The sequence below is a fragment of the Corvus moneduloides genome, chromosome Z, assembly GCF_009650955.1.
Source record: "Corvus moneduloides isolate bCorMon1 chromosome Z, bCorMon1.pri, whole genome shotgun sequence".
NCBI lineage: Eukaryota > Metazoa > Chordata > Aves > Passeriformes > Corvidae > Corvus > Corvus moneduloides.
Genome location: NC_045511.1, coordinates 49825986 through 49852732, shown reverse-complemented (window position 1 = coordinate 49852732; position 26747 = coordinate 49825986). Strand labels below are relative to the sequence as shown.

Below are 26747 nucleotides of genomic sequence, written 5' to 3'. Positions count from 1 at the left end.
CATCTTGTTGCTCTTATGTGAGAGCAGCATGTTTGGAGATTCCATATATGTATGCAGACTAGACCTGATACCCCTTTTCCTGTTTGGAAGGTTTTAGAAATATATATAACAATCTTACATCTTGTTCCCCCTCAGAACATTAGTTTGAGAAAAAGTCAAAACCCTTGAGAACTGGTGAAATCCATTATAGTGTAGTACGTGATTTCCCATTACATTTTGAAAATTGTATACATAAAAAAATAATATATGTGAGTGACTCAGGATAATCTCCAATGTTTTCCTTATCCTGTATGAAAACTTGCATCATGTATCTATACTCCACACACATTGAAGAGTCTCAGAAGTTGAAAACCTGTTAATCGAAACCTCTAGAATCAGAAATAGGTACAACAGCTTGTTGCGGCTAGAAAAGAGAAATGGCAAAAGGCTTCCTTGTATTTTTCCTCTGGGAATTCTGGCCTTCCCTCTGCAACATTGTCTGTCCAACTGTGTGGTGGGTTTTATGCTCTTCATTGTAGGAAGTTACTTTTGTTTTCTGTAAGAGAATTTGCCCTACAAAATTTTGTTGTGTCTAGTCATTCTATTTTTAGAGTTTTTGTAATTCTTTGTTTTGTCCTTCCTGTTCCGTATCACATGCAGAGTTTACAATTAAAGAAGTTTTTCGAGCTTGCTTATTTAGCATGATTGCTGAATGGCAAAACATTATCCCTAAGTTATGGTATCTTTTAGTTTATTCCATGAAATCAGCTGTTTGAAAAGCTTTGTTTATAGCACTACTGAAAGCCAGCAATTTCTTCAACTACACAGTCTTACATGGGTCAGTGTAATGCAACATTTTTGCTTTCTCATAACTGATTCACACAACATTTTCTACCTTGCTAATTTGTGGGAAAGAAAATTTCAACAGCATAGCTATTGGTACAGCATAAAGAAACCATACCTGCAGTTATGTGTATTGTGATCTTTCGGGGTACTTGTACACCTTTTCCTTTTGCCTCACAGTTGGGAGTGTGGTGGGTCTCCTCAGCTGCTATCGGGATCTGTCATGTGGCTTCAAATAATTCCATAAGTTACAGTCAGCTAATGACACACAACTGACTTAGGGAAAAGGACTGGTGGCTATCAACTGTACCAAGGAGTAGCAGTTGGGTATGGATCATAATTTTTTATTGTTTAAAGGTTTGCAATCCATTAATTGTGACATTCTGGAAGAGCAGAAATTATTCACCATGCAACTTTAATTGTGTTAACAAAATATGGGGAAGTTTGGATTGGTTTTTTTTTAATCCCATGAATGTCTAATGTCTGAAGTGTGACATTACCACGTCCTTCTCTAGAACTGTTCTAGGGCTGTACAGCGTTTTTCTTGCAGTGGAAGATTTAGTCTTGCTTCCGTGGCAGCTGCCTCCTTTTGAAAGCTTCTTGCTGGTACTTTTCTGGTGGTGGTGCTGCTTCCTCTTTTTTTATAAAACAAAACATTATTGTCTTTTTTGACATTTCAGAATCTTCTTGGCAGCAATTTTAGCACCATTTTCTTTGCTACTAACATACTTATTATTCTTTTGTTATATATTTATAAAATATGTAATAGGATTTGCAACTTCTGTATCTAATAAACAAATCCTTCTGTAAACAGAGCTGTTTCAGCATGGATTGTGACACAACACATAAGCAGGGTTTTGAGCTGGACTGGGGATGTGCTGACACACAGCTACCCATCCCTTCACAATTCCCCATGTACTACTGTAGTAAGCCAGGGCCTGGCTCTAGTCTATTCTTGCTGTGGTAACCCTCCCTTAGGGTTTAGCAGAAGTCAGGACAATTTACAGATGATGAGTTAAAAGCCAAGCCAAACCAAAAGTAGCTAGATTTTTTTGCACAGTAAAACCAGGAGTTTTTTGTTTCAGCAGAGAAGGGTGGGAAGGACCATACCCGGCTTTGTAGCTTTTAGACTTTTAGCCACTGAAGTATGTCAACCCATTTTTTTGTGTGCTGCACACAGACGATTTCATTTTCTCTGGGAATTCTGGCCTTCTTTCCATGGCAGTGTCAGTCCAAATGTGTGGTGAGTTTTAGGCCTTCATTGTAGGAAGGTACTTTTCTGTAAGAGAATCTGCCCTGTGAAATTTAGCTGCACCTCCTAATTATGTTTTTAGAATTTTTGTCACTCTTTTTTTTCTTGTTCCTATTCCATATCACATGCACAGTTTACAATTAAAGAGGGATTTTTTTGGAGCTTCCCATCTTTTTACTCACCATGAGATCCATATCAGTCTGGATGCTTTGACAAATGTCACTTCTCTGCAAATGTAGTGTCATCCATTACCTGGGCTCCAGTGTTTTGCACGGACCCTGCTTAATTTTTGCCTGCCTCATTCCATTACTTTTGCTGTCTTTCTAAGTAAAATAATTAAAGTTGATTGGGTGCAGACTTGGGAAAAGGTGATAATGTCCTCATTATTGTATGCCAGTACAAGTCCCTGCTTAACCTGAGATCAGAAAATTACATACTTAACCAGTCTTTAGCCAGGTTGGAGTCTTTTCAGCCAGTGCATGTATTTTTAGGAAGCCTAACAACCAAAATGAAACAAAAAATAATTTCTCAAGTCTGAATTAAGACCCTGTATGCAGGAGTAACAGGACTGAGTGAGATGTGATTTTGATTCTGTAGGGAAGAAACAAAACAAAACCACTGTATTTTTGTTATCTATCCAGTGAGGTATAAAGTTTCCTGGAGATTTGAGAAATCCTAATTTGTGGAACTTGCTGACATTTAATCACAAGTCTTATTATCTCTCTGTGTCTGTCTGTCATCTAAAATAACAAAAGGCATCCATCTAGTATGTAAATCTGATCATGCAGGGATCTTGATGCTGGCTTATATTCCTATCTCTCTACAACACTTCCTTTGATTAAAGGACCCCAGAGGCTATTGCAGTTCTGCTGGACTAACCTTATGTTTCTTCCTGTTCCTTGTCTATTCTGTGTGAAGTCTTCTGAGTGGTTTTAATCTCCTAAATGGTAATTACCCCAAACTAGTACCTTTTTTTTTTCCTTAACCTTGGAAATGTGCCTTCTTTAGCTACTCTGGGGTTGTAATTAGGATAATACTCAATTTCATTCTCTGTGCTTTGAAGGATGGAGCTTTGTACACCACAGGAGATGATAAGGCCTGTAGAAGACAGCTAGCTTCTTGAGGGATATCTTTATGGGGCCCATGGAATTACATGTATTGCAAAAGAAGAAATTGGCAGTGTCACCAAAAGCCTTTAAATAAAACAAAATCTGTCTTACCTAGGTGCGGGAGAAGCACATGGCAAAGGACAGTCCTTATCATAAAATAGCTGAAAATAGGATAAAAGTGCTTACATTCTGAAGTAGTATTTACCCCAGTCCACAGAGCAACTTTGCTGTAGGTGAAGAATTTGTACTGCCCTACGTACTGTATCTGTTATTTACAAGACCATCCTGCCTACAGCTGGTCTTCCCCGCTTTGTGAGTGTTTAAGCCTTAATGAGTACAAGTGAATGTTACAATCTGAACAGTTTATTTATTTTTTTTTTCCTCTGTGCCCCACTGCAGAGCAGCTAACAGCTTTGGCTGTTTTCTGACTTCACTGTGAAATACACTTACTTCTACTTGACTGCAGTAAGACATTTGCTAACTGTTAATAGCTATTAATAGCTTTACCTCCGGGAGACCCTGACAGCCCTTCAGGCCCACACATTTAACCTTGTGACAGAGAGGTAGGTGGGAATTTGATTTCATGTTGGAGCTGGCAGTGCCATCAGGCCTTCACTTGAGAGACCACACCTTTTCTTTTGTCAGAGCAGTTATCATCGAGGTTTTGTGCTGTTCACTGTGCTAAAAATTTATTAAACGAGTAAGTAGGGAAAGATGATTCCTTAGGACAGTGGTTTTACTGGAGGCTGTGCGAATTGAGAATAGGCTTCCAAGTAATTCCCCCGATTTTGCACTGGAGGCATTGCAAACTGGGAAGTGGCTGCAGAAAACCCCTGTTCTATTGCTGTAAAACTGTATCATGTAGTAGTTAAAAATACCGATCTTTTCTGAGATGTGTGTGGGGTAACTGTGGCACAAGAAATCAAACAGTTTTTCCTACAAGGTAAGGTGAATTGCTAGTCTCAGATAGATGGCACCATCCCCTGAGCATGAGTGAAAGAAAATCAAGATTAAACTACCTGAAAGAAAGCTGCTACTTCTCATCTTTAGGCATGTATTTAGTCATCCAGTATTAGTCAGTATAATTACGGAGGCTACAGAAGTAATTCCAGATAGCAAACAGCGTTGAAATGTACAGTTTAGGCTTAAAAATAAAATGATTTAAAATAGATTTTCCTGCAAGTTAAGAGAATCCCAGTGTGATTGTCAGCCACCGCAGTCAGACGCTGCTCTGCATTCAGGGCTTTTTTGGCCTCTCCTCCTTGCTTTCTCATACCACGTTGGCAAGCTGCAACAAGTGAAAACTCCACCCTTCTACAGGCTGGGGAGAATAAGATTCATAAACGGCAACAGCTGGCGAGTAAAATCGGGGTTCCTCTGAAGGTGGTGGTTTTCCAGACAGCCGCTGTGTGCAGCTGAGAAAGGGGCGGGATCTTTTTCAAGTACGTTAGTTGTGATTTGCTGAATTCGTAGACTTTTCCCCTCAAAACCCCAACCCTCTCTCGCTCTCGCTCTTTTTTTTTTTTTTTTTTTTTTTTTTTTTGAGAGAGAGAAAGGGAGAGGGAGAGAAGTTGACTTGCGGCTGCATCTCAGTGCGCAGTCAGCGTTAATCTGGTCCTCAGAGCCTTGCCTGACACCATGAGTTCGGAAGCCGATGATCCCAAGGAAGGTACGGTTTTTAACTTTTCGCAGGAGAGTAAATATGCACGGTGCCTATCTGAGCATGGAGGAGAGTTTCTGCTCTCTTCAGCTTTCGGATATTCACAGGGAAGGGAAAAAGGCCTTTGCACAACTATTAGAAGTCCTGCCGAGTTTGCAGGATATGAAGTGACCGAAGTGTTGGCACCCCGGGGTATCTGTCTGGACAGTGGTAATTTACCCACTCGTGGGCTACTCATAAGTGGAAGAAAGTGTGTTTCAAAACACTGGTAGTCAAATGTCGAAAGAGGAAGATTTCTTTCATTTGGAAGCACCGTATTTTTCAGCAGAAGAGGAAGTTGCATGGGGGAGAAGTGAAAGGTCGTTATTCTGGGAATAAGGTTGATGCCATTTACTTCCCTGCGAATGAGCGTGTGTGCGTGTGTGCGTGTGTGTGTGTGTTAAAAGAGAGGAGTGTGCCAAAACTACACCGTACTGCTGCTGCTTCTGGAGTGGAACGTGTGGAGGGGCTGGAAGTGCTCCAACAAAAATGCAATTATTCCCTAGTGTTGATCGGGAGGGGGATGTGAGAGGGATTCGGACAGTGGGGAGCAAGCGGGGGAGGAGGAGGGCAATTTCCTGAAAGTGCCTATATACAAAAGAGCATTTATACAGATGAGGGAACGGAGCAGTGGTGGGGTTGTACACTGGATTTCTTAGAATAGAATTGATGTTTCATGGTTACACATAGTCCTTAGGGAGACTCAAACATATAGAAATCCAGTATGGCTGAGAAAAACAACTTTAAAAACCCCAACAGAAAGCAAGCAGTAAGGCAACCTAAGCATTTTGTATTTGGTGAAAACAAGAACTTTTTGGAATGTTTCAGATGGTTTTCCCCTCACAGTCTGTACAGCTTCCTTCACTTGAAGTATAACATCACCAGGGACATCTGTCTGTTTACTTGCTTAAGAGTATTTTGTTAATTTGCAAAAAAGTCTGCTTGCACTGAATCAAACTTAATGCTAATAATGCTGGTAGAACCTGGGAAGTAATGAAGCCTGATAACCTCTGTTTTGATAAGAATAATCCTCATGTTTGTCTTCTTGTCAAATGAACAGCTGAACCAAAAGGCAGCTCTTGGTTTGTTATTTTTTTTCCTCAAGAAGGTTCTGTAGTACAGATTTGTTGAAAAGCAGAACTGTAAAAATGATTTCTCTTTAGAAACTTTGAAAAAGAGAATATTGTGAACGTTCTCCCTTAGTTTTACAGCAGGAGAGATCTGCTTGCATGCTATAGCAGGAAAGATCCTTTGGTTTCATACAGGAAGCTCCAGACAGTTTTACTAAACTGACTATATCTGAAATGTAGATTTTATTGTTTGAAGAAATGTCTTGCCTTCTTAGATGACTCTGGTTCTTAAAATCCCCTTTAAATAGGTTTGCTTTTCTGTGTATTTCTTCATAAACAATTTGAGATGCCAGGATTTTCATGCTGAAAAAAAGCGTTTGAAGCAGGTGTCTGAGACAGAGAAGAAAGGGTAGCTTTTTGATTAGTTATTTTTAGCTTGGGGAATATTTGGGTTTTGCTGTCCTTTGTTCTTAATGTGTTAGAATGGAAAATGAAACAGTAACCATTGTGTGAAGATGTCACTGAGAAGGTTTTTCAGTCACTCTGTAAATGTATTCCTGCTAATATATTCACATCTTTAAAACAATAATTTAGAAAATGCATGAGAAAAGGGGCGCTCAGTGTGTATGTGAATAAAAACTGGGATTAACAGGTAAAAATGTAGAATTGCAGCTGTTATGTTACTTTCCCTAGTCTGATTGAATATTTATGGAAGCATAAAATACTCAAAAATACCGTCAAATACTTGTGTATTTGTAATGATCCACTGTATGTAGCGTAAAATAGTCAGTCTTTCGACTAACAAGCTCTGTTTCATGAAGAAACTATATTTTTGGATAAAGAAAATTGATGCTTCACAAATTCAAACTGAATGTGTAGCTCAGTCTTTTGACACTGAGGATATATAATTTTTTAAGTGGTTTACCAAAGAGGAGGTGGTTGATTTTCTCTTTAGGTGCAAGACTAAATGTCACTCTAAAAGAAATTCTGGTTTACCCACAAATTATATGGTCCACACAGGATATTAGGAGGTAAAGAGGTCTGTGACTGATTATGGAAGGAGTAGAGGGTACACTTGGACAGTTATAAAATAGTTATTTTAACAGATTCTGTACATCTGAAGGCCAAAGCTAGTGATGAAGGGTATAGTGGCTAATCTGCTACAAGCTAAAAAGTGAAAAGAGGAGAAAGCTACATGACAAATGTTGGTTTAATGATGTTTGTAAGCATAGGCAGACTTTTAACGCAGACACACTCAAGTGGCCAGGAGCTAGTGAAGAGGTCTGAGGAGCTCCGAAGTTCAGTTGAAGCTTCCAGGTGTGACTCCCAGACCATGTGTTGGAAGCTCAGCCTCAGTGAAAAGGAGAGTTGAGGGTGCAGTAGTAACGCTGAACATTGTGTATGTGCGGCTAATGATCTGACGCTGAAGTGAGAAGTATTTCACTTTCAGCTACTTTATACAAGGGGATTGCAGTAGTTGAAGAACATTGGGATGTCTATAGAAGTAGATTTAGTGTGGATTATTTTTAAAAATCTACATTACAAGATCCAAGATCGCTGGCTTTTACTGCAAAAATGAACTATACCCATTGTTACAATGAAACCCCAAATCGAGGTCAATTTTGAATGGCAAACTCCTAAAGATTTTCTTTTGGTAATTAATCAAATAAAGGTAGAGCATTTGACCTCAAGTGAAACCTGATTTTTTTAACAGGAACGGAGGATAAAAAGACATTGCTAGAAGACAGGCATTACCCCACTATATATTATACTAATTGCTAGTATAGGGTATGCAGCAGTATATGTGGGATTTTCAGCTTCTGCCTTTGATGTCTTCGTGGTCCATATTAGAATGGTAACATGAAGCAGGTTTTTTTTCCTCCTGCCATGCTGCTCAGTAACTTCAGAACAATGTTTGTGTTCGTCTGTATCCTACAATGCTGTGGTAAATATGTGCATGTGTCTTATGGCGTCAATCTGTATTGCATTTACAGATTCCAGCAACTGTCATGCTATAAATAACCCTGTCACATTTTCTTGTTTTCATTCCTTTTGCCCCAGATGAAACAAATTGTGTGTTAAAGTCCATAAGAAGAGTATAGCAATTAACTGCATGGCATAATTTCATTCTAGTGTTGTTTGGTGGCATGTCACCTACTGTGGAAGGTACCAAGTGGTTTCAGGCTTTGATTTGACTGAATTCCTTCTTGAGATCTGAAGGGAATGTTCTTAATGCTGTTGTGTTAAAACTATGTATCATGAGTGCACCTTTTAAAATACATGCCAATACCGATTAAAATGATTGTGATGTGAATGTCCTTCTTTGATAGAAGGAAACTGTATAAAGCTCTAGAAAACTTCATCTTCATTCTACAAGTCTTATGCAATATATTTAAAAAACAACAGGAGAGAAGTCTAATATCTCAAAGGAAAAGTAAAATAGTAACAGATATCAGAGTGAATGTAATATGTAGCCTGTAAAACAATGGATATTGTGTTACAAACACAAGTGAGAGCTTGCATTGCACCTTTATCATATTTAGTTTTGAATACCACATTTCAGGAGAGAGAGAGATCACTGCATTCCTGAAAGTGCTTGGAGATTTTTTTTAGACATGATTAGCATTTTTTTAATCCAAATGAGATTACTAAAGAATGAGCTCACCTGTTTTGTTCCTTTTAGAGCTCAGAACAACACAGGGGTTATAAAATCACAGAGCACTCACTGTTTCAAGAAGCTAGTACTCCCTCCTGTAAGTAGTCATGGATTTGCTTTGACATTTTGCAGTCACCTCTCATGCATGAATGTTTTCCAAGCTAGAATTGTGTTCAATTAGGCAACAAATCAACTGCTCTTGTGCTCCTACAGGCTGCTTACTCTGTGTACAACATTGATTGGACCCTGTAATGTATCATCCTGCATCCCACTAACTCCAAAACTAGCATTTGTTAGAACCTTTTTTTATTTTATGATAGTGAATGGGGAAATCCAAACTGTAGAACTAGAGCACAGAATTAGTACTTAACCCCACAGATTTGACTCACCTTCTGCTCTCACCCCAAAGACTAAAAAATGTGGGGTTCCTTTGTTTCACATGCTTTTGCTTACCCTCCCTTGTAAAAACAATAATCTTCATAAAACATTAAGGCAGTGAAACGGGGGCCTTTTGTTGAGAGTTGTCTGGACAGTTCAATTGAGAAGCAGGAAGAATCACCTGGCCCCAGTATTAGAGATCTTGATTACTCAATTTGAGAACTTTTTTTTTATTTCACAGATAACTTTCTTACTACTGATGAAGAGAATGAAAAGATTGCTATGGTTATACATACCATGTACACAGCTTTGTAAATCATAGCAATGCTTTGACAATTTGGCATTTTGTGCAATCCCTTCTGTAGTTAATTAGAATTCAAGATTAATAGGACAGGGTGATGGGGAAAAAAGTATCCCTCTAGTACAGGAAAGAAGGACAAAGGAAAATAAGCTTGTGAGAGGTGAGAAAGAATTATTACTAACCAGGTGCTGTAATACCTTATCACATATGCATGAGGAAAGCATTGCCAGAGTTACAAATTGCAGGGCAAAAGGAAAACCAAGAAGGTAAAACCATAATGAAAAAGAAACAATGGGAAATTTAGAGGAGTGAGAGTACAGTACACAGGCAAATTGGAACTGCTAGATTTTTTTTTTTTTTAAATGTAGTTTGGGGGATAGTTTAATGAATCTAGACACAGAAAATAAAGGGCTGTGAGGACAGGACAACAACTGCTGTGGTTCGTAGCACAGCTGCTGCAGCTCCATGGAGATGTGGGCCCTTGAATCTATCAGTGAGACTACTGACTTCAGGCTGTTACGCCATAAGACTCTGTAAGCAGCTCTGCACCTCTCCCCTTCAAAACTGAAAGAATGGTAGTTTTTATGTTCCTGGCCACATCAGGGTCATCTTTGTGATAACCTGTTTGTGAGTGGATCAGATGGCCACTCTGATTGCTTTTCCTACAAGCTCAGAATTTAATTAGTTGAACTGGTGGGTGTTTTTTGTAGAACACATTTGGAAGTCCATATGCAGTAGTTGTTTTCTGCAGGACACTTTGTACCTCATGTATTTATTAATCTGTGCAGCTGGATCAGATGAGGAAGCTAGCTGGTAATTTGAGCACAGGTGACGGGATAAACACGGGCTGTAGCTGATAGATTACTTCAGAGAATCACTGAAACTTAGCAGGTTAATAATTTAGTTGTGATTGTTGGGTTGAATGCTAGATTGCTTTGAGAAAATTCCATTAATATAATTATGCTTATGCAATCAAATCTTTTAATCCAAAATGAATTGCAAGGTTCACAGGCTTAGTTTCAAATAAGATACAGTCCCTTGAGCTATCTGGTTGATAGAGAGAATCATAGATTAACTGAGGCTCTAGAGAATTTCTGGAGGTCACTGGGCACAACCTTCCACTGGAGGCAGAGCCAGCTTTAAAGCTGGATCCAAATTCAAAGTTAGATGAGGTTGCTCAGGAGTTTACCAGTCATTCTGATAGTGTCTTAGAGAGTGGTGGTAGCACCACTTCTCTAGCAACCACTTCTCTAGTACTTCAGTGTTTGGCCACACTTGCTATGAAGGTGGTCATTCCTAATGAGACTTCCTCTTGATGCTGCTTGTGTCTCTTGCCCTCTTCTCTTTTGCCGTGCATCCTCAAAAAGAGGCTGGCTCTGTCTGCTCTGTAACTATCTGGTAACAAGTTGCCTATGTTGGTAAGGGCCACTGTTACTTTGATCAAGCCTAGCACTCTCAACCCATCTTCAGTTATCAGGCGCTCCACGTCCCTAACCATGCTGGTGACGGTCTGCAGGACCTGCTTCAGTTTGTCAGCTTCTTTTTTGGGGAGATATTGAGGAGCCCAATACTGTTCACAGTATTGCTCTACCAGTATTTTTTCATCTTCCAGATTTGTTTGTTGTACTGGAGACTTAGTTTCCCAGTCTTCTTTCATTTATGTTGATGATAGCATTTGCTGTACTATAGTACTTACACCTGTGGGTTGTTTTCTTTGGGGACTTGGCAAACTATGGACTACCACAAATGAGACAGAGGTTAGAGACCAGGAGCAAAATCCAGGAAATCTCTGCAGAATCAAAAGAGGTATCTGGGTGAGGGAGGGGCCTTGCACAAACATCTGGTAAAGCTGTATTCTTTACCAGTACTATTTCCAAGTGTACTAACAGGTTAAATGAATTGCTTCTAAGAATAATGAGTGTTTTGTAATACATTAGCCAGGACTAGCTTAAGAAAAATGTAATGCTGAAACACTAATTGTAATTTGCAATTTTCATTCAAAAACACGCATAATTTTTTTTTATCGATTTATCATTTGGTCAAATCTTCGACTAAATATTACAGTTTTGGAAGGGTTCTTAAATGCTGCTTTTTGAGAGGCAAAATGCATCCCCTCTCCACTCAGTCATTTAGTGTCATTCTAATAATAAATGAAGGAAATGAAAACTATATTGCAGGTTTCATTGCAAGCTTTGGGACTGATTTTTTGCTACAATTAGATTACAAAGTGTGGTAAGACAAAAGCATTTCATAAAGAGGTATGAAAGATTTTTATGCTATTTCATGAAACAACTACTGGTTTTCATTTTTCCATACTCAACAGAAGTAGTAGGTTAAAATCTATTTCATAATGGCTTTAAAGCAAAAATTACTTTTTTTCATATTTAAAGATTATTTTTTCATGTTTGCATATTGGTTAGGAATTCATAGATCCGGTAATATCCAGCAGTAGAACTGTTGTTAGTAGCAATTGCTGTTTATGAGTTTGTAAGAAATGAGTGCTTAAACTGACTGTTTCAGTTATATTAATGAGTTGCACTAATCTGAACAACAGCCTTATACATACTGACAATAAGGTGTTTTTTTGTGGTCAGAAATCTGAAAGTTACAGATGTTCATGTTTTCTTGGTTTGCGTAATTGTATTTGATGAGCTGCTTGTGTTTTTTAATGCTAGGTGTACACTTCCTGTTTTGTGGACGCATTCTGTCCTGACTACAGAACAGGATACACAGTGGGATTAGCAATAAAATGCAATTGCCAAAAACTTGGTTGTTTTAACCATCATGTCAGCAAAAGCATTAGCGTTAACCCTGTTGTCATTTGGGGACAGTCTTACTTTGAGGGAGAAGGGGAGAAACTGAGAGACCTGTTCTTTGAGGTATTCATTGCACATTCATAACTGTGGGATGTTTTCTCACAAATTTTGTTCTTATTACTAAGATTCCCTGACAGTGGGAAGTAGAGAGCTCATGTCTCTCGGTGTCATGTTGGACTCAGTCTGGAGAACTTGGGATTCAAAATCTTCCCTACAGAACTGTTTCAGCAGAAGCAATATAGAGGATTGGCTACACACTGTATGAACTAATTTAATTTTCCCTACCTTTTGCAGAATTTAGTATCAGTGTTTTAACTATGCAGATTAGTGGTGAAAGATCAGATATTCTGTTTTGCATAGCAATAAGGAAAACCTACCTTTCAGTCAGTTTGACATATAATATACAAATGTCAGAGTGTCTGCAGAGAATCCTGTTCCTGCTGGCAGTTTGTAGTAATGAGAATAAATTGCAGTAAAGTGGGAATAAGCACCTCGTTTATTTGAGAGCATTTATCTTTGAAAAGTTTGAAACCTGAAATTCCAGGGACATTTTCTGCGATGATTTTATGTATCTATAAAGGCCAGTAATTGCAAGTTTTTCTAAGGCATTTGTAGCTGCCCTGGGATTTCAGTGGATCTCTAAGAATGTGATACCCTCAAGTCTCTATCCCAAAATGTTTACATTCATACAGGAATTAATAAAGCACAGACTTAGTGCATGCACAGACAAGCATCCACTTAATTAACTTCAAAGAGATGTGGAGAAAACTTTGAAAAATGCAGAAACTCCATTGTTTTAAAACCTGAGGCTTTCATGAGGAATGGTTTTTGCTTTTACTATGTCACTTCACAAAACTATTCTACAAAGATTTTATTTATAGAAAGAGTAAAATTTTGGTTTAATATTAACAGAAGTAAGCAGATGACATCGGTGAATACTTCAGCTACTGATTCCAAGGGCTATTTTTTACCAGTTGCAAATAAGAAAATGAATGGATGTTTCTGTTCACTTAAAAACATTTGTTTTAAAACATTCACTGAGAAATAGTGATGTAGACTTTATTTTAGGAACTTGAAACAGTGAATCATAAATTGGAGTATCTGTGAACAGAAGTGGTGGATACTTCAGGAAGGGGTAGGAATAACATTTGACTGGTGCTAAGATGTCCTCATCAAGCTCACAGCCTTGTCCTCAATTCTGGAAATTAGAGATTTAAATTCTGTGATGCAAGACATTGCATCCTGGATGTATGATTACGCTCACCTTTCTTTGCAACAAGCAGTTGGTATCAAAATCAGTTGAAAGAGATGTAACTTGCAGTTAAATGTTGATCCTTTTGTTGTGGCTTGTTACCTAATGCCATGCAGTTGGGGAGAACAGCAGTATGATGAGGAAAAGAGCAACTGTTGACATTTTTATTTCAGTGGCATATATGTATTTGAAATTTAGATTGATGGTGTTTCTATTCACCACTTGAGGGCTTTCCTTCTCCAGGGTCAAATTTGTGTTCCCTCCTTCTTACTATGGGCAATAATCTGGGAAATCTCAAGGTACAACAACCTTTCCTGCTGCTGTATGTCCCTTCATAGTTGATCAGTGCTGTCCATTGCTTAGTTGAAAATGTCATTTGATGCCAGTGCAAAGCAAAGAAGCTAAATGGTCAAATTCTGCAGCAGTCAACAGCTGTAAAAAACAGTGCAGTCAAGTCTCATATGCTTTGGCCCAAGAAGTGAATTACAAAGTAGATGCAGGTTTTACAAATCACAGAAGATTTGAGGCTGAAAGGGACCTCTGGAGGCTGTCAAGTTTTTAGTCAGTAAACATACTTGTGACCTTTAAAAATAAATAGGTTACTACTGCTTTGCTAGATAACGAAGTTCTGTGTCTAAATAATACCGCTTGCTGATGTAAAAGATAATGACCGTGTCAGACATAATGTTTAACCAGAAGATTCAATTTTACAGAAGATTAAGTTGCTAACAGTATTGAAGACCTAATTTTTCTCTTATGTTTTATATTCCATTAGAACTTAATGACGTTAGTGAAAGCAAAACCAAACTCTTAAAATATGTAGGGAGCTGGACTGGTGTTTTGACAGTCTTAATCGATGTTTGAGAATTTTGGTGTTGTTAAGTCAAATATTTTAAAGGCAGGCTTGGGTGGCACTAGTGGAAACAAAGAGGAATCAAAGCAAAGCCTTTGAAAGATAAACTGTGTGCTTGGGTCTTGGAGAGCCTGTTCTGAGCTGACAGCGAGGGAGTAGAGAAGTGAAGAAAAGATTCAACCACTGGTTTCACAACTGGATGTTTGGATAAAGGTCATGGTAGTTGTAGTATGGATACAGAAACAGGCTGTAGCTGCTAAATATTGGGAAAAGAACTTAAAACCCAGGGGTTAGTTTATTTTGCTCCTTGTGGGAGAATAAAGTACACGTTAGGTGTGCAGAGAAAATTACCATTTCAGCCACCAAATGTAGTCTTTCAAAATCATGGATACCATGAGTGGCTGGTATGGAAGGGTAGACAAAGCACATATTCTCTGTAGAGCCACACATTGAATACCATAAAATTTATCCTTTGTGCTACAAGACAGGAAAAAGGGTAGTGAAAAATTAAAAACTGAAAAAGAGATGAAGGGTGTCATTAGTGTCTTAGGCCTAAAGAACAGCCAATATCTGATAAGTAAAACTCTTAGATGGCATATTTTCTTGTGTTTTATAATCTACATTTCAATGATGATATTGGAAATGAATATATCAACCAGACACCTGAGAACTGAAAGCCCTGTGAATCACTACTAGATTTTATGTAGCTGACCTGTAGCTATGACAGTCTTCAGTGCCTTGGAAGTTAGTTTTATATATATACACATATATATTTTTTTAAAAATATGTATTTACACACACACATAAAGTGAATAGTGGCAATCCAGTGTACTTTAAACATAAGAGACAGATACCAAGGGACTTCCATCCTCTCTGTAAGAAACAGTGTAGCTACAGACTGAGAGGGAGAAGAACAGAGAACCAGAACCAGAAATACAGGAAAAACATTATTAACTAGTTTCAAAGACATTGTAAGATCCCTCACAAACTTCTGCGTTCATTTGAACTCTCTGAAGCCTCTTTGACTTTCTTTACATGTCATTCAAATACATGCTCTTTGCATTTTGACAGCCAGGTTGTGACATTTCCTTGTGTTTGTGTTCCCTGTCCCTCTTATGCCAGATTGTCGTCTCGTCTGGACCTTCCAGTTCATTGTATTTTTGCAACACATATCTTAATCTTAAATTCTACCCCTTGCCCCTGTGTCAAATTTAAGTTTCGCCAATGGATTCCAAGTTCTCCGAGGCTGCTGGCCTCAGAGGTTGTCCTTCTGTGTTCAAGCCAGGAACTCTTTTTTTATATGTATATAGGTCCTGTGCCTACAGCTAAGTGTTCGGGGGATTTTTTTTGTGCGAAAACTTTCTTTTTGCCAGGATGGTTGTAAGAGCAATTAGGTACCACTTACTTAAACTTCAGGTTTTGGGTCCCACTTGGCTTAGGGAGCTTTGCACTGTTGCCTTGCTGCAGGTTGGTATTTGTTTCTAAGGCTGGACAAAATATAGAGTACCTGCATTGCATTTGATTGATTGGAAGGAAGGACGTAAGACACGCTTTATTTTCTGTGAAAAGATTTGTCAGTATTAGTGTTCACTGTGCATGGACACCTGGTAGATAGAGAGGAACCTGATACAGCCCTGAAAAGCCAACAGCTGAAATATACAGGCTGTGTATTTAACAGCACTGCATCAGTTGTTACATTCCAGCAAGGATAACAAATGGTGGCAGAGGACTGAAATACCAAATTAAGTTCATGGCACTGCTCTGTGTGACTGTCATTTTCTCGGTTTAATGCCCAACGTATTCTGAAGTATTCTGAGAGCTGTCATCAGAAGTTAATCTGATTTTTTTTTTCCTTCTCTTTAAAGCTACACTGTTAATTAAAATACATGCAGAGGTTTTGGGAAAAATGGCTTTTAGAAGGCTTTTTAAAATTTCTAAATCAGCTACAGTATATGTATCATGTGATGCACAGGCTGGCTGTGGGAAGCACAAGCATGTAAAACCAGAATAACTTGTTGGCACTGGCTGCTCCCATGGGACTGCAAAACTCTGCAACATTCTTATTGGAAATAGCATCATTCCTTGCCACTCTACCCAGCCTTAACCTTCAGGTACATTTTCTGGCAATTCTTGTCACCTCTCGATCAAAAAAATATTTTGTTTTCTGGGTTTTTTAATGGCTTGGTTTTGCTTTTGCAGCTAGAATCTTTCGCTGATGATAAAATTTTGGACGTGTTAATAGACTAATGTTAGAATTAAATAGCAAAATCCAGAAGCATATGACAATATCACATGCGTTTTGCAAACATATTGGCAATGACTTATTCAGCATTTTATTGAGTGAAAAGGAGCTGTTCTAAGTGGTGTGTGCTGGCTTTTCTTTTATTTTTCTCATGTTTCTGCAGCTGAATATATGCTCACTTTCAGTATGAGTATGCAGGTCAGATATACTCTGTATTTTCAAAAATGCTTCATTACCCACATTTTTTTCTGAAATTGCTTGATTAACTGTTGCTTCAGAGTGACTCACAGCCTTATAGCTGATTCCCAAATCTAGTAAGACTGCTCATGCAATATTTGCCATGCATTAGGCTTGGCTTCAGATGGGGTGTTTTTTGTTTTAAAGGTCTCCCAGTGTGAGTGCTAGAACTAGTGCACATTGCTTGAATAATTAATATTCTCATTAATACACTCAGTTGGTAACAATTATGGCAAGTGAGAATTTAGTACAATTTACTTTACCTGTTAGGAGAACTGTAGGCCCATGTTTCTTATGAAAGAATGCTTTGTATGCACTGAAAATTCTAGTTTAAACTGTTTTCTAGTTAAAATTGGTATTCATATATAAATCCCTCTTTTTAAACACAAGGTGCCAAGTAAAATATTTGATCTTCCAATAAGGACCTTGTGTACATCAATTAAAAAAGTAGAGGTATATGTGAAAGAAGCAAGTACTGTACAGGCCCCTTGTTTGAGGGTGTTTTTCTCATTCCTCCTTCTGCACTTAGCCATTTGCTCTCTGGGTTTTCCACTGCCTGATGGTGCTTGCCCAACCTATCTGCCCTGCTGACATCCTTCTGTCAATAACCTCTGTGGCAGTCCTGGTCACTTCCCACTCCTGCCCTCGGCCAGCTGTGAAGTTGCAGTCCCAGTGTCTGAGGTTGAAGAGTGAAAACTCTGAGTGCTTCTGGTCTTGCATGTCTGATACAAGCCTCAGTTTTCATCAGCTTTTGAAAAGCCAACAAGTGAACAAATGCTTGTGAATGTAGAGACTGGCCTATATACTGAAGTGGCCGTTTGAGAACTGCTGTATTTTTGGAAGGAATTCTGGAAGAATTTCTGGAAGGATTGTAAGGATTTTAACATACCTTTCACCCAGGAAACTTTGAAGCACTTAGATAAGAATCAAAACACTGACTCTTCTGTTAAAAAAGAAAAGAGAAAACTGCATTAAAAAACCTTTTTGAAACTGTGACTCACTCAGTCAAATGGTTATTAAGAAGAAGCTATATATATCATGTGGCAGCTAGAAAAATCAACTTACCTTATTCATATCTGAAGAATTAATAATCTGTATCCTACTACTCAAGTTTTTAAATCATATTGTCATGTAATAAGTATATTGTGAAAATTGTTACAGCCCTGATAATAGGTTTAGAATACTTCTGTCTATTTTGTACTTCAGGACTTGTTTGTTCACTGATGCTAGCTCTTGTGGTTTATCTCCATTGGAGCTTTACCTGACTGAAGTCATGTATTTATATATACGAATTCATATATTTATATGCTTCTCTATTTGGTTTTTTTAATGTTTCTGCCCTGTATCATTCCTGAAAATAAGGGTAGACCTGTAAAGACCCAGAAAGCAGAAGGCAAGAAAAGATTAAAAATTCAGTAATTCTCTTATCCCTTCATATCTAGGCAATCTCATGATTTTGGAGGTGCATGACTCATGGTCACATACACTCAGAGAGCATAACACTGTCAATTCCACTTGATTTCAAGTTGCCTCCCTCTGGGGAAATAGTGCTCTTTCACTACAGGAGTCTGACTGAACATGTAATTTGTATTTTAGCTGTAGTTCTCATACACAGTCTATAGAGAGGCAAACACACATCCACACAGGATTCCCAGCAGGAAGTCCATTGCCACATTTCTCAATGCTATGTGATAATCTTTTAAATGCTGCCTGAAGCTCTCAGTCAGTGCTGTCTCTTTCTTCCCAAGCCCATGTCAGTGTTCTTTGTGCCTTACCCAAAAACACTTGTCATTTTTGGGCCTTACTAGTGCAGCATGTGATGTGCAAGTCACTAAAATGAGAACTGGGTCTCAGGCAGCAGCATTTCACAGTCCTATTTTCTCTTCCTTCAGAACGTATCAACACAGTGAGTATCAGAAAGCTCAGCTCTAGACTTGACCATGGAATTTAACATGGTTCACTGTAATTTTTTGCTGGGTGCCTTCTTTTCCTGCTCCTTCATTATGACAAGTTTAAAAATACTCAGTGACTCAAGTATTCATTGTCAATGTAAGTGAGACTGCGTACACTCAGCTGCAAGTGATGTTGAATCTACCATAGACTGTTGTCTTGTGGAAAAAAAAAGCTGGGTTTTTTCCAAATCCTACCTTTTTTTTTTTTTTTTTTTTGTTTAATTAATTTTAAATAGAGTTGAGACATAGGGTATGTGGTAACAGTGTAATAGTCATTTGCCACAGTATGGAGGGAGGTGTGCTAGCTTCCATGTGAGGGAAAAGTCAGCATTGCAGCCATAAATATGAGCCTTCTTGTACTTTCATAGCAGTCTCCTGAGAGTCTATTAACCACAATTGTCACTGAAAGTTTATACTTCCACCACAGTTTAAGGAAAACCTCTGTATGGTAAAATATTTTGGGAAAAACACATCTAGAATTCTACATGTCCAGTATTTATTCATTTTAATGAACACAAAATACCATGTTAAACTAGCATACTGTGTGCTTGGCTTCAAAAATCAAGGTGTTTCATAATCACTAAACTCACAACTTTCACAGGAGGCTGTCTCTAGCACCTTGTTTGGTCATCTAAATCATGAATTAGGAGATTTTGCAGGTGTTTGCATTATTCCTAAATTGATCTTGTGAATTTCAAAGTAATGGAAGCAGGATTTCCTCTGAGAGCCTTTCCTCTTGGACTACTTTCCTCTGTGGAGGTGTGGCTTTACTGCACATAATCATGCTTATATGTGTAGTTTGTGCAGAAAATGGCATCCCATTGATTTCAAAGGGTTATTTTTTGATTAGAACGTTTTAAAAAGTAAAGTGTAAAACTGCAGAGGAAAGAAATTGGAGCTATAAAGAGCAGTCATGAGGTAAACCAAACTGTGACGTGCTTAAAATTGGTGGGATTACCTGCAGGTCACCAGAGAAATGACACTATTTCAGTTTAGAGTGCAAGGATGTAACCCGTCGATACAAAAGGTGTGGTCAGATATCCAGGCCAGCTACTGCAATCACTTTCAGAAGGTGGCTACATACAGTCATCCCTAAGTAGTTGTATAAAGGTGCATTTTCAGGTGCTCATATCTGAAATTGCAGTCAGAAGTTTGAAAGGGGGTGCCCGGCAGCCTTCACATTGGGAACGCTGCCCTCCCCAGCATGACCTGTGAGTCAGGCACCTCTGATACACTGAGCATCTCCACTTGCAGATACCAGGTTAATGTTTTAACCTCTTCTTGACACGTCACTTGTCCTCTCAAGTCACAGGACCTTTCTTCTCCCTCCCTGTCTGTGAATTGTCCCAGTTGTCAGTTGGCAGGAACAGCTCTAGTGTTGCACTGCTTGCTCAGCGCTGCAATTTCCTTTCAGCTCTCTCTTCGAGGAAGTGAAACCATTGTGATGTATTTTTGCATTTTGAGGTGCCAAAGCAAAATGAAGCACTGCAGGCAGGAGAAAAAGGTAGCTGAGAAGAGCTGCTGTTACAGCGAGGAGGAAAACCCCATATTCACTCTGTGATAGCTTCTGACAACGTTTCAAAGCACATGATAAAGTGTGCACTGGATTTACCAGAATAAATAAGCCACAGGCCAGTCTTCACCTTGGGTATTTTGCTTCTCTTTCTGCTGTCAGCAATAAAAACTGCAATTACATTAGATGAACAAGTAAGTAATAGTTTTACTGTTAAGGTAGTATGTGTGTTCACTCTGAAGAAGCTCTATAATCTTACTGCTTAAACTGAGTTTTATTCAAGCTGTGAAATACATTTTAAGTCTGTCATTGGTAAGGAGGAAAAATTCTGATTATAAAATACAAACAGTTAGCAAGTTCCTTTTTTGGATTGGCTGAAATCCTGAAGTATGAAATTTACATATTTAGTAATTAAATTAGAACCCATGTAACAGCATAGGAAAATGAAGCTAACTTCTGGGGTATTTATAGCAAAGGAGATAGAAAGTAAGCCATGCTGGATAGCCCCAAAACTTGGACAGATTTTAGAAAAATACCATTAAGAGTTCAACAGCTTTTGGAATGGAGCAATTCCTGTTTTGGTTAGCAGAGGTACCTACATATTGAGCTGTACTTTGTAAAATGTAAATTATGTAATGTAAGATTTTTTTGTTGTTGTTCAAAAACTGTATGATATTTAAGAAACTGCCATGTTTTCAGTTTCTCGTAACTGATACTTTGCATGTTATGATGTTAGGACCATTCCTGAGTGTTTGCATGGCTTTCTGGAGATAGGTTATGTGGATTTAAAAAGATAGAATTGTTCAGGCTGGAAGTACAGTGGAGCATTCGCTGTGATATTATTTTATAAAAAATAACACCTACAGCATCCTGAGAAAGAATGCTTAAAAATACAGATATATTGTATCATGTAAGTTTTTCACAACTGCTATTAGTATGAACATCTATATACGTGTAGTGTGTCAGAAGGAAGACGTCATGAGCATTAATAAGAAGACTTTAAGTAAATGAAAGTTACGAAACAACAATTGATATTCCTGATTTGGAAGGTAAAGAAAAAGTTACCATTCATCGGCAGATCATTGTAAAGCGTTGGCTGTTGAGTTCTAATATTTGACCACCCTTTGGAAAACTTGGATTAGTTTTACTTTAATAGTAACAGTTGCAGTTTTAAATTTAAAAACACAGTAAGCGAATTAAATATTTTCAGTTCAGAATGACTGCTCAGCATCTTTAATGTCTTCCTGTATCTTTGTGGTTGAGAAGTGTGTCTGTCTTGTGATCTTGAGTGCTTTGCCCAAGATAGTTAACAAGGGGTTCTTTGGTTTTTGAGTGTCCTCTTGTAGTAAAGATTTTAGAAAATGTGCTCAGACACTTCACGCTTCAAAACAAAATACTGATATGCACTGAAAGTTTTAAGAAACAAACCTGCTTGAAAGTTTTTGGGATGGTAATAAAAGGAGCTTGTTATTAAGTTTCTCAAAGATACTCTTGAATTAAAAATACAGATTTGTGTTTCATGTCCTGAAGGACAAGTTTCTTCTATTTGCTGGAACCCCTGAGGCACTCCGCGTCTGAACACACCCAGCTGCCCACATACCAGCAGTTAAGAGGAAACCTTTTCCAAATTCAGGGACTTACTGTCTGACATCTGCAGAGTTGATGTTTTCATTAAAGGAAAAAAAAAAAAAGAAAATATTTCCAGTCCCTGTGTTTGCTAAGCAAACATTTCATATGTATAGTAAATGTAAACAGATGTAGCTTTCCTTTGGCCTGTCTGAGACTCCAGGAGAGCTGCAGCACAAAGGCAGCCATTTCCTAGACAATTCTACCTGAAAATACGAACTCACGTGTGTCTTATTGGAGAGAGCCCTGCCAAGGGAGTGTGCTTTAAAAAACTGTTGCTGACAACAGAATGTATGGTAAAATTTCACAAGTCAAGTTTGTGAAGGGCTGTTTGGGGTCTTTTTAAGTATCTGAACAAAATTACAAACCAGTCAGTGGGTTTATTCATGCAATAGAACATAGTTTTAGAGGTGGAAATCTGTTCTAGGATCTGCTTCACTGTTCACAGAAAGATACTTTTAAAAGGTTATGCTCACAAGTGTTATGACAATCCCTAGAAAGTTAATTTCTTGCTTTTACTCCATTAAGTATAGAACATAGAAATGTTAATCTGTACTTGCTCTTCTGAAAACTAGTGTCTTCAGATTGCACCCAGAGAATCTCAGTGTTGTTTGCTGACCATGGATTTTTGCCTTTCTTTTATATTTCTACATGGATATCTATAGATATGTATAAAATAGGTATCTAAAAAAAAAATAATAGATGTGTGGTGTTTGTGTTCACTGATCATGTAAAATGCTAAGCAGGAGAAGGCTTTATAATGGTCACTTCACTGAATTATTATCTTTATTTGAGTAGCAGTTGTTATTTGTTATGGCATTGGGATAATTCTGGTTTCCGATTTCATTATGAATGCGAGAATCAGATTAGATTTGTGACTCACCTAATCAAATAGGGCAGTTTTATTGCCTCAGTTTGAAATTCCATCTACCCATATATAGAGAGATCTTCTAAACCATTTCTGTGCAAGTTCAGTTGGTATTTTCTCAAAAGTAAAACAGTCTGAAAGAATGTAAACCTAAAGAGAAAAAAGTTTTAGGGATTTAAATATGGGGGTTTTTTCCTGCAACTGTGTTGCATTATTTTTGTGACATTTAGTAAGATTAACTTACTGAATATATAAATATGGAAATATTCGTCAACTTGCTGTCCAGAGACTGACTGTTTGGAAGTACTGACTGTGTACTTTTTTCTTCCCCTAGTGGCCACAGATGTCTTCAACTCCAAAAGTCTGGCCATTCAGGCCCAGAAGAAGATCCTTGGGAAAATGGTGTCCAAATCAATAGCAACTACTTTGATCGACGATACAAGCAGCGATGTTTTAGATGAGCTTTACAGAGTAACAAAGGAATATACACAAAATAAAAAAGAAGCAGAGAAGATCATCAAAAACCTCATTAAAATAGTCCTCAAATTGGCAATTCTCTACAGGAACAACCAGTTTAATCAGGATGAAATAGCATTGATGGAGAAATTCAAGAAGAAGGTTCATCAGCTGGCTAAGACGGTGGTCAGTTTCCATCAGGTGGATTATACCTTCGACAGGAACTTTTTGTCCAAATTGTTAAACGAATGTAGAGAGCTGCTTCATGAAATCATTCAGCGTCACCTAACTGCGAAGTCACACGGACGCGTCAACAATGTGTTTGATCACTTCTCTGATTGTGAATTTTTGGCTGCCTTGTACAATCCCTTTGGACCTTATAAAACCCATTTGCAGAAACTTTGTGATGGGGTCAACAAAATGCTAGATGAGGGGAACATATAAGTACTTGTATTAGAGGTGCTGCCTATGAGTTATTTGTAGATGGAACACTGTTGATTTATGAAGGAATAAGGGAGCATGCAAAGAGGTTTTTTACATTATGACAAATCTTTCCTAAATATCTTTATTAATTGATTTCTTACTATGCTCTATCTGTTGCTATTCACAGTCCATCTGGAAGAAAAACTGCACATGACCTTTTTTATTGTGCTTTGCCTATGGAAACAGCTTTATAAAGACAATCAAACAGAATGGTTCAAGTAGAGTAAGAGTCTTGCAAGATAGATATACAAACCAAAACAATAGGCTGTCAGACAATCTGCATCTTTCATAGATTTACAGAATTAATTCTAAACTATCAGAATCCAGTAATGTTGGTAACAGATTATCATGGTGATGGTACACTCTGTAATTTCTTTCATTTACTTGTAAAATAGACATATTTGATTCATTTATAGTCTTTTATGCTCTCTGCACAGATAACAGCTTCCTAGTGTTGCCATTATGAAGCATTGAGTTTTAAATAAAATCAGTGATGCTGTCACATAGAGTCTTAACAGCAGGCTTGTGCATCTCCAGCTCAGAGGTGAAAACTTCCTGTCTGCAAGGCAGGATCTCTCAAGTAGAGATCCTTATAGACCTGCACAGGTGCTTGCTTCCTTTGATTACATGGGGATTATTTGAGGAATAAGCTACAGGAAAACAGCCGAACTGGGGAAGAGTATTCCCAAGAAACCGCTTGTGGTACAGAATTTTAACTCTGCCTATGATAAGGTAAAACACAGTGACTTCTCTGTGCAATTCCTTAAGATATTTAGAATTCTGCTAGTAGAATCATAGAATCAATCATTTGGGTTGGAAGGGTCACAATTCTTTTCAAAAAGATGTGAGTCAGTATATTTGATATACTAGTCTGATGTGTATGATGATGTGAATTCACCAAAGTTGATAAATAAATTTCAAGCTAATTTCCTTTGTGTACAATGAAACTAGAAAGAAAAATTAGTGTTATCATTGTGTTACATACCATTTAACTAATGGAAAAATGGAATTTTGAATAAATTTTTTCTTCTTTTCATACTTCCTACCTTTTATCCTTCTTTTTCTTCCTCATCTTTTCTCTGCCTTGACATTGGGGATAAAAAATGTGACTTTCTAGACACTGTAATGTACTAAAAGCATGAAGTTAATACATTTCAAACAGCCAAAGACTTTTTGTTAGGAAGCATATAAAGAATTTGCTGTTTATTTAATTGCCAGTGTTTTTGCTGTTTGCTGTGTCCTTTTGTTTTAATGAGTAAACCAAAGAATATTTGCACTCCAAACTTATCTTGTCTTTTTTTCCCTTTCTCATATTTTTAATTCTAAATTGTGCCAGCAACAAAAGCATTGCAGCATCTGACATGATTGCAGCATGACTTGTGATTTTTAAGAGAGAAAACTAAGTTTTATTCATGTTAGGTTGGTCATTAGGCTCTCAATATTTCTAGAAATGTGCCAGAGAAATGTGTTCAAAAGGTGAACTCATTTTATTGAAGCCACTGGTGTTCAGCAGAGAGAGAAGATTGATGTACTACTACTCTGGAAACAACCGGGAACTGATGTAAGGATAGTACACCAAAATTTGCCGGGAAATAAATGATTAGGTTGACATCTGAAGGAACATCATGTAAGATCCCTTCCCATGTTTTATGTACACAGAAAATACACTGTGTTTCTGTCCATCAGAAGTCATGTATAGGGATGCAACATCATGGAGAAAGTCGCACAAATTTTAAGGAGTTTAGTTTCTGGTGTATTTATTTTATCTTCCCACCTAGAAAGAGAAAGCTGTTTGTTTTCTTTACCAATTCTTCCTCCTGGGAGGGGAATAAAAAGGAACTTGACTTCTAGAAATTAAAGTTTTAGCTACAAATCCTATTTTTAAATCATGTCCTGATTTTCCCAAAATGGCATAGTTTATAATGAATGGTAACAGTTACTGAAAGGAGGGGACAGTACCTTGTTTAGAACCATGTGTATTATACGCGTGTGCTGTGTAAAGCACAGAAGATTCTCTTTGGCCGTGACCTAGAATATTTTGATTGCTGAAATTTGAATTTTCTCTGGGATAAAAATTGCTGAAATAATCTTTGTACTTTGATAATTAACACCTACTTACATGTATATGAACCATGTATATTTTCAGGACCCAGGACCTTCTTATTGAGCTGCAGTACCCAGCCATTTATTGTTAGAAAAAGTGAAAATTGCCCATGGAGATTTGATTATAAGCATGAAAACTTGACAGCCAAGAGAACTTACATTTAGCTCACAACTGAGTTACATTCTTCTGAGATGCTGTAACAATGGTTCTTGTCTGGCATTCATTTTGAGTTACAAAAAAGGGGCTTCCATAAGTATGAAAGAAACCAGTTGTGTTGGGTTTCCAAACACCTACCACGTACTTCTGACATGACATAGCACTCGAGCTGTATATTTTTGCAGTAAATTTATTTTACCTGCGGCATACATAAATAGTAGCTTTAATTATGAAAATTCAGAAATAAACTGACGGCATTTTTCCTTGTAGTACGCTTGTATGAAGGCATTGACCCTCTAGCAGAAACTTGACATAGTCAGGATTTTAAAAAAGGTTACAGGGGTACTGTTAAATTACGGGTAGCATAATGCCATTATATGTGGTAGAGAATTGATAATACTGTGTTTTTAAAGAGTAATAATTATTAATACATTAAAATCCAGTCACCATAGGTTCATTTTATAATAGGCTTTTAAATCTCAGTACCTCACGTGTTGCATATTTTTAATGTCTTTTCAACACTTAGTTAATATGTAAAGCCTAATGCCATCAAAATAAAGGTTGAAGTTCTGGAAGTTAAAACTAATTTTATAGCCTTCTAGAGGCATTGAAAAATTTCTAAGTCAGACCTTGGATACCTTTTGCAATATGCAAACAAACATGATCTCGTCCATACAATGAAAACAAATTTTAGGGAGGTTATGGCCATTTTGTGTGGGCCGCCTTAGAAGGAATTCACTGGAACTTTTGCCACCCCTTAATTATGTTTGTATGCACAGACAAACAAAAAGAAACAATTGGGTAAATTACAAGTCTTATTCCTGGTTTTGAGTTCTCTTGAGATTTATCTCCATTTAGGAGGTACAGAGATCATCAGGAATCTGGAAGCTTTCAGCAACTGA

At 37.7% G+C, this 26747-nt stretch overlaps 1 protein-coding gene across 3 annotated transcripts; it reads left to right on the top strand.

The window, feature by feature from the left end:
* Positions 1-4678: 4678 nt before the first annotated feature.
* TNFAIP8 (TNF alpha induced protein 8) lies at positions 4679-24868 on the top strand. Of its 3 annotated transcripts, none has more exons than XM_032096856.1 (2): positions 4679-4852; positions 22981-24868. In XM_032096856.1, exons 1-2 carry the CDS (start codon positions 4822-4824, stop codon positions 23544-23546), a joined length of 597 nt encoding a protein of 198 aa, XP_031952747.1. In that variant the 5' UTR covers positions 4679-4821; the 3' UTR covers positions 23547-24868. The 3 variants fall into 3 exon arrangements, with proteins under 3 accessions (XP_031952747.1, XP_031952749.1, XP_031952748.1); XM_032096858.1 differs by lacking the exon at positions 4679-4852 and adding an exon at positions 16234-16319; XM_032096857.1 differs by lacking the exon at positions 4679-4852 and adding an exon at positions 19964-20346.
* Positions 24869-26747: the final 1879 nt, after the last annotated feature.

Coding starts and splice junctions, on each gene's coding strand:
- TNFAIP8 (XM_032096856.1), top strand. CDS start 4,822: ATGAGTTCGGAAGCCGATGATCCCAAGGAAG. Junction 4,853..22,980: donor AGCCGATGATCCCAAGGAAG/GTACGGTTTTTA, acceptor TTCTTCCCCTAG/TGGCCACAGATGTCTTCAAC.